This window comes from Rhagoletis pomonella, unplaced genomic scaffold (assembly GCF_013731165.1).
Source record: "Rhagoletis pomonella isolate Grant_MI unplaced genomic scaffold, Rhpom_1.0 Rhpom_scaffold_00009, whole genome shotgun sequence".
NCBI classification, from domain to species: domain Eukaryota; kingdom Metazoa; phylum Arthropoda; class Insecta; order Diptera; family Tephritidae; genus Rhagoletis; species Rhagoletis pomonella.
The window spans coordinates 6,722,769-6,731,525 of NW_023458563.1; the positions used below are offsets into that span (position 1 = coordinate 6,722,769).

An 8,757-nucleotide genomic window follows, 5' to 3' on the forward strand; every position below is an offset into this window, starting at 1 on the left:
CGTACCGAGGATCGGCCAGGCTGGGGGCCCCTAAATAGCCCAGTCGCGAACGGAGCCCTCTGGGAGGCGGCCACACCCAGGATGTAAGTAGGCCTTACCTGGGCATCGCAGATCTCTGCCCGGGTGGACGAACCCCCTTTCTCCGCAGCCCGTGGGATCAATTATGGACAAAAAACAAATAACAACAACAACACCAAAAACAGCAATAACAACATCAAAAACAATTTATAAAGGGACCGGCCCCTTTAAAGCGTCGGAAGGGTCTCGGCCCACTAAACAAGGAGCTCAAGCGATGCAGAGTACCTCCACCAGCCGTAGTGCGGTGACAAATAGCGGGAAACCAAGGCCAATGGTGAAACCGGGCCAAGCTCTCGCAAAAACGAAGGAAAGTGGCGGTGGGGTTGCTCAAAGGAGTCCACCCCGGGAAACTCCTGGCACCAGTGGACGCCAACCTGGCATGCAGATTGCAGCCGGGGATGAGGCTGAATCTGGGGCGCAGGCCCCGGGCGGTCCTCCCGTGACACCCACCGCCTTCACGAGGCCTGACCAGAGGCCAGAACCAGCTGCAGCGGGCTATCGGCAGAGGAAGCTGGCTGCTCGAATCCTGCAAAGGTTCACCGCAACGCCTGACCTGTGTAGCAAGGCGAAAGAAGAGCATGTGAAGGAGATCCTCACAGAAATCGACTGGGCAAAGGCAGTCCTGCCCGACTACCGCAAGCCGGAGGAGAAGCAGCCGCAGGCGCCCTCCAGTAAGCGCAATAGATCGGGGGAAAATACGCCCAACCAATACGCAAAGAGGGTCAGAACGCAGGGGCCTTCTTTTGCTGAAGTAGCCAAGGAGCAGATCCTGCTCGGCGTCATCGATGAGAGCAATGAAGACAGCCTCACCCTGAGGCAGCAATGGAAGTGGGTTAAGGCCGCGATGGCCGACATTGCTATCAACCTTATGTTGGAGAATCCGGGACTTCCGCCAACCTGGGAGCGGGGTGGTTCCAAAATAACATCCGCGTTATAGCATGCGAGGATGCTAGATCAGCGGAGATCTACAAGAAAACAGTCGCAGGTATTGGAGAAGTCTACCCTGGTGCGAAGCTCAGGGCGGTCGACTTCAAGGACCTACCGGTGCGACCGAGAGCGGGAGCATGGTTGCCTTGCAGGCCAGCGGAGCCAGAAAGGATCGTCCAAACCATAAGGCTCTATAACCCGGAGCTACCTACCGATAATTGGAAGGTGGTAAAAATCAACGAAAGCGGTAAAGCGACGTTGCAGGTTGTCCTGCTTCTAAATAAGGACTCCATAGAGTTGTTGGAGCAAAAGAGCGGGGTCATACGTTACGGCAGTGACATGGCCAAAATTAAGGTCTACAGCAACGACGTAAACGCAGCGAAGAACCTGATCGCGGAGGTAGAGCCGGAAGAGGCCAACAGCGACGTGGAGATGGAGGAAGAATCCGAGCAGGTTGATCCGATGGACGACCTGACCGGGGGTTATGCCTCATCGACGTCTTCGCTGGGGGTCGGACGCATGCTTCGGCTTTATACGGAGGAGGAGTTGATCGAGATGTCGGAAGACGCGGTCAACTCCACCCTAATAGGCGACGTGGGCGATAACGGCTAAGATGGTGAAGGTACTGCAGATTAACCTTCACCACTGTAAAGCAGCTTCAGCTGCACTGCTGCTCCATCTAACAGCTAAAGGGGCAGCCGACATCGTCCTAATCCAAGAACCTTGGGTGGTGGGACAAAACATTTGTGGGCTGAAAGCGCCGGGCTACAGACTGGTAAGTGGAGCCTCAACGGGGAAACCAAGGACGTGCATATTGATAAGTATCACACTAAAGTGTCTCTTTCTTCCACAATTTAGCGACGAGGACACAACAGCGGTCAGTCTAAGTGCAAACGGACGACCAATTAAGATGGCATCCATGTACCTAGCGCATGACAAGGAGGTGCCGACTACCTGCATTAAAGACCTAGTGGCCAGCACGAGTGAGGCGCTAATTTTGGGAGGTGACGCGAATGCTCTCACCATCACAACTGGGGCAGCTCCGATGATAACGAACGGGGTGAGTCACTTTTTAATTTCATACTTAGTTCTAAGCTTGTTATTGCGAATAAGGGGAATGATCCCACTTTTATTACAAAATCCCGAAGGGGAGTTCTGGACGTTACCCTTATCTCTGAGATTGCGGAATGTCTGGTCGGGAAGTGGAAGGTGCTTGAGGAGCACTCCTTTTCCGACCACCGATATATCCAATTCGAGGTATTAGGGGAAACGCCCAAGGCTCCTCTAACTAGAAACTTGCGAAATGCCAACTGGCATAGGTATCGGAAAGAGCTGGATAGGCTTTTGCCACAAGATAGAGAGCCGGCTACTCCAGCAAACCTAGAGGAGCTGGAATATCTTGTCGACCATTATACGGGGGCCTGCAGTAAGGCAATAGACATTGCATGCCCCAAAAAGCAGCACCGGGGTAGGAAAAAGCCACCCTGGTGGAATGAAGAAATCAGGATTTCACGCAAGAACTGCAGGAAAACCTTCAATCAGGCTACTGCGTCTGGTAGTGAGGGACATTGGGAGACCTACAAGACAACGTTACGGGAGTACAAGAAGCTCCTAAGAAGGTCGAAAAGAACCTCATGGAAAGACTTCTGCAATGGGGTGGAGTCTATCTCAGAGGCAGGCAGGCTCAGAAAGATACTCTCAGGTACTGCCCAGAAAGCCTCAGGATGCTTGCAAAGACCTGACGGTTCCTGGACAGAGACCGAGGAGGAATCACTGGATCTGCTTCTTTGCACACACTTCCCGGGTGCCACGGATAGCATGCCGGTACAGCCACACCTAACTGGAGATCTTTCGGTCACTGGAGATTTCCTCACTAGGGAAAAGGTCATCTGGTCTATTGGGACATTTAAGCCCTATAAATCAGCAGGCCCGGATGGCATTGCCCCCATACAGCTGCAGCAAACACTTCAGCTAAGCTCAGCGTGGCTACACGCTATAATTAAGGGCGTATTAGCTCCTAACCATATCCCTAGAAAGTAGAGGGAATCAAGAGTGGTGTTCATCCCCAAGGCAGGGAAGGTGTCTCACAATAACCCAAAGGATTTCAGGCCCATCACCTTGTCGTCATTTCAACTGAAGGTTATGGAGAGACTGGTGGAGGTCCGTATCAGAGAGTCGGTTGGTGACAGACTCTCTACCACACAACATGCTTATACGAAAGGTAGATCTACAGAAACGGCGCTACATGAAATAGTGTCGTATATAGAGAGATCACTAGACATCAAAGAATATACGCTAGCAGCCTTCCTGGATATAGAGGGCGCCTTTAACAACATCATGCCGGGCGCGATAACGGCAGCACTGGCGGGCCTGGGCATCGACTCACGCTTAGTTGCGCTCGTAAACCAAATCGTAGAGAGGGGCACCCCGCAAGGGGGAGTCCTATCCCCTCTACTATGGGTCGCAGCGTTAAACTCACTGCTGTGTGGCATGGAGGGGGGTGGCTGTAAGGTTATTGCGTATCCGGATGATCTTGCACTAACAGTAAGTAGGAAATTTCCACAGACTCTATGTGACATTATGCAGGTAAAACTGAAGGAAGTCGAGAGTTGGACAAAAAATAACGGGTTAGGGGTAAACCCAAGCAAGACAGAACTTGTACTGTTCACAAGAAGGTACAAAATCCCCCCATTGATAACACCAAGGCTGGCACAGACCACACCAAAATTAAGCGATTCCGCTAAATACCTGGGGATAGTCCTAGATAAAAAATTAAGCTGGATTCAAAACACCGAAGAGCGGGTGCGGAAAGCCACGGTTGCCCTATACAGCTGCAGGAGAGCAATCGGCCAAAAATGGGGTTTAACCCCGAAGCTAGTGCACTGGATATACACCGTCGTGGTGAGGCCCATACTTCTGTACGGGGTAGTGGTATGGTGGCCATTGCTGGAGAAGAAAGTAAACATTATTAAATTACAAAAAGTGGAGAGAACGGCCCTGATCTGCATTAGTGGTGCTCTCCGCACAACACCTACTATGGCAATGAATACGATCCTCAACATCATACCCATAGATATTATGGGACGACAATACGCTGCGTTTGCAGCCCTAAGACTACAGGGGCTTAAAAACTGGAAAGCGGCTCGCTGTGGTCACACTACAATTCTGAGAAACCGACAACTACCGAGTACAAAGGACTACTGTGTACCAAGGCTCACTTTCACTAAAGGTTAGAGCGTAACGCTACCTAGCAGGAAATCATGGCTCGAAGGAGTTCCGGGGTCTAGAGATGCCATAAGATTCTACACGGACGGCTCCAAACTAGAAAATAGGGTAGGAGGAGGCGTCTACTCGGAGAAATTGGGAATAAAAAGATCATTCCGACTACCTGACCACTGTAGTGTCTTTCAAGCCGAATTGGCAGCCATACAAGAAGCCGTTGACAGCCTAAAACTAGCTGTTATCGCCACTACGGAAATATATATATACTCAGACAGTCAGGCGGCCCTTATGGCGCTTGACTCTGTCACTATAAATTCGGAAACAGTTGCCAACTGCCGCAAATCACTTAACGTGATGGCAGAGCAGTTCGCTTTGCACCTGGTATGGGTACCGGGGCACAGTGACATACCAGGAAATGAGAAGGCAGACGAGCTTGCAAGGGCGGGTACTTCCTCTCCACTTTCACCAGCCTGGAAGAGGGTGGGTATGCCACTCGCTTCCTCCAAGCTCTTACTAAGGGAGAACTTCCTTGAAGAAGCGGACTCCAGATGGGAGCGCACTGAAAACTGTAATACAACGAAGCTTACATGGCCAAAATGGGATGTACGGAGATCGAGAGAAATTCTCATTCTCAACAAAGGCGATATGTCACTGGCCATTGGTCTGCTCACAGGACATATTCTGATAGGAAGGCACGCAGAACGCCTCGGGGTTAGTCACAACGACTACTGCAGGAGCTGCCACGACGAAGAAGAGCCTGAATCAATAAGGCACTTACTCTGCGATTGCCCAGCACTGGGCAGGAAAAGACAGAAATTCCTAGGTATAGGTCTTCTAGACGATCTAAGCGCGACTGCTAAGTTTGGAATACGGCTGTTGCTAAGGTTTGCAGACTCCACAAACTGGTTTAAGGAATAGGCGTTTTCTTTGGATCCATGTGGTATCACAATGGGCTCTGATCGGGCCTAAGTGTGCTGGCGCCCTCTGGGCCTAGCAGCCACTTCAACCTAACCTAACCTAACCTATTTCTTGGTAAAGAATTGTTGCAACCATCAATTTTGAATAAATTAGCTTCAATATTTACTGATTTATCGAAGATTTTGTATTTCTCGAAATTACCGTTATATGGGATGTGGGCGTGGTTATTGTCCGATTTTAGAAATTTTCGGCCATTTGTTATGCTGTATCAGGACCAACAACTGTGCCAAGTTTGGAAGAAATTGGTGTAGCGGTTACCAAGATATACACATGAACGCAAACGTCAAGCTGTGAAGCTGTGTTTTTCTGTGATCTGTTTAAATTTTGTGTTTGATAAAGCTGTTTACGCTTATTAAAGTAAAAAATTAAAAAAAGTGTTAATAAACTTCTGGTGCACAATTTAAAGATAAGTAAAACATCAAAATTTCCCGTAAATTTGATTAATTTAACTTGATATTCTTAATTGCATGTGCCGAGTATTTTGTTTCATATAATATATTGTTGTTGTACAATTGTTTTTGTTTGTGCACATTGATTTTGCTCTTTTTGTCTTTTTGTCATTTCTGCTGTTTCATCTTTGTCACAGCTGTTTGCGTTGTGTTTATTAGGTGTCAAATATACAGTGCATCTAAAACTGTTCGTTAACTGATATTTACCAGCTGATTGGTTCACTGATTAATACATCGTTTTCAAACCCGTTTTACCTTTTTTGCTTCTAAAACCTAAAAATAAATATAATTTTAAACATGTCGTGTATTTACACCAATTGCCACGTTAAAAGCGACTCCTATGTGTCATGCTGGCTCTGCGATGGGATTGCCCATATAAAATGTGCTGGTTTCAGCGGTAGAGTTTTAGACGCTATTAACGAGGGTAAGGGTCTTCGTTGGTCTTGTCAAAAATGTAGATCAACCGAAGTTGATTTATTTAAATTCTTCAGGCAGTCCAGAAATGGTTTTTCTGAGATCGGGAAGGATCTGTCGGCGCTTGTTGAGAAATTTAAGCATTACGAAAAAATGTTTAGGTCTTTCACTTGTCTCGACGACCCTCCACACTCTGAGGATAGCCGAGAAAATAAAGGTGGGCATGTTATTAGTCCACCTAAAAAGCCACGGATTCTAGTAAAAAAAATCCTCCATCCCAGTCTTTAGAACTTATTAATTTATCTTCTCCATGCCCTCAGGCATTGGAGCCTCCGATTTCTAAAGCCATATCCACTAGGTCTACTTCTAAAAATAGTCAAACAGTTGATTTAACAGTGTTGCCATCAACATCTCAAACTCCACTGTCTAACTTAGTTCCTCCGAATAATTCGGAGCCCCGCACATCAGACATCATTACCAAAAAGTTGGTTGTAATTCCTCCGAGAAGATCAATCTTTGTCTCTAGATTTGCTAAAGATACTTCTTCGGATGATATAAAGTCATACATATCGACTAAAATTAGAACTAAAGATGTATTTATTCGTAAATTTAATTTTAAATACGATCGCGATATTTCATCTTTTAAAATTGATGTAGCTTCCGAAGATTTTGATTCACTACTAAAAAGTTCATTTTGGCCGACCGGGGCGTTTGTTCGCGAGTTTGAGTATAAACCTAATAAAAGTAATAATAACGTAGCTAAAATTTCTAATCTTAATTCGGATTCAAAAAACTAACTCGCAAGTCTAATTTAAGTATTTACTATCAAAACGTTAGAGGTTTGAATACCAAATTAACTGACTTATATTTAAAAGGTTTTGACTGCAATTATAATATTATTTCCTTGACCGAAACATGGCTCAAACCTCATATTTTTAATTCCGAAATTCTTCCAAATGAATATCAAATATACAGGAGTGACCGCGTGGGCAGAATCGGCGGTGGTGTTCTTTTTGCGGTGCATTCATCGATACCATCCGAGGAAGTTAGTCTTCCTGTCATTGAATATACCGAATTTAAATGTATACGTGTACAGGCTGGAAAGACTTATATTTATTTAGCTCTTTGCTACATCCCTCCTAATTCTGCCGTATCGGTATATATGCAGCTAGTTTCTTTACTTGAGACCGTAAATGCAATGCTTACGGCATCCGATTCTATGATTGTTTTGGGCGATTTAAATCTGCCACATATTTCATGGAACATCATTGACACCGATGTTGTACCAGTTTCATATAGAGATAGTTACAATGTATTTCTGGAGGAAATGGCTGAACTTTGCCTCAAACAAATAAATATATGTCCAAATAAGTTTGGAAAGGTCTTGGATCTCGTTTACGTTGATGATGTTCCGAAGGCCTCTATTAATCGGTGTGATCCCCTAGTTTTGCCGGAAGATGCATACCATCCTGCTCTTGAGTTAAGCTACGAAATCATAAATGAAATACATAATAATAAGTCAAGTTCAAGTACTAGATATGTTTTTGCGAAAGCAAATTTCAGGAAAATTAACAAAGAACTTTCAAAGTTATCTTGGCCAATATATAGAGATGACGTGGAGCGTAGCGTTGAGCACTTTAATGATACTGTTTTCAATTTGTTTCGAAAGTATGTGCCAATACGTAATATTGTTCATGAAGAACCAATACAATTATGGTTCACTAAAGAGCTTAAAAAATTGAAAAATAAAAAGTCGCACTCTTTTAAACTGTATAAAAGAACGGGCTTACACAGTGATTACCTAAGGTACTCAGTTTTGCGGCATAGCTACTTTGCATTAAATAAGAAATGTTATAATTCATATTTATGTAAAATTAAGAAGAATTTAATTAACAATCCTAAATCATTTTATGGTTTCGTAAATTCAAAGCGTAAGGCACATGGTTTTCCGTCCGCTATGCATTATCGCAACACTGTATCTAGCGACAGCCAACTCATTGCCAACATGTTTACTCGGTTCTTTAGGTCCAATTATTATGTAGACTTCCCTATAAGTGGAGACTATCCGTACGAGCTTTGTCCAATCAACTCTGCTTATATTCCAGTAATATCTTCCGATGAAGTTTTACACTCTTTAAAAACCTTAAAAGCGTCATTTAGGCCTGGACCTGATCATATTCCGACCTGTTTTCTTAAAAACTGCGCTGAGAACATCTGCGAGCCTTTAACAACTCTATTCAATTTGTCACTTAAACATGGCGTTTTTCCGTCAGCCTGGAAGGAGTCTTTCATAATACCACTTCACAAAAACGGCAGCAGGTCGTCTATAGAAAACTATCGAGGCATAGCGAAACTCTCCGCTATCCCCAAATTATTCGAAGCAATTATTGTTAACCAGCTGACATATTCTATATCTTCTTCAATTACACAATCTCAACACGGGTTTTCTAAAGGAAAATCTACTATGACTAATTTATTGGAGTTTACAACTCATGTCTCAAACGGTTTTAGAGAAAATGCTCATGCCGACGTAATTTACACCGATTTCAGTAAAGCTTTTGACAAAGTATGTCACTCGTTACTCATCCGTAAACTCGACCTAATCGGCTTTAAGCCCAGTCTTCTTCAATGGATCTCATCTTACCTCTCTGATAGAACACAAAGAGTTATTGTTAATAATTGTTCTTCC

The 8,757-nt window shown here is 44.9% G+C and overlaps 1 protein-coding gene across 1 annotated transcript; it reads left to right on the forward strand.

Moving 5' to 3' along the window:
• The first annotated feature begins 349 nt into the window (after positions 1 to 349).
• On the forward strand, positions 350 to 1,953 carry LOC118745839. The gene is made up of 3 exons (XM_036479508.1): positions 350 to 749; positions 956 to 1,780; positions 1,864 to 1,953. The coding sequence occupies exons 1-2, from the start codon at positions 350 to 352 to the stop codon at positions 1,615 to 1,617; spliced, it is 1,062 nt and encodes a 353-aa protein (XP_036335401.1). The 3' UTR covers positions 1,618 to 1,780; positions 1,864 to 1,953.
• The last annotated feature ends 6,804 nt before the right edge of the window (positions 1,954 to 8,757 follow it).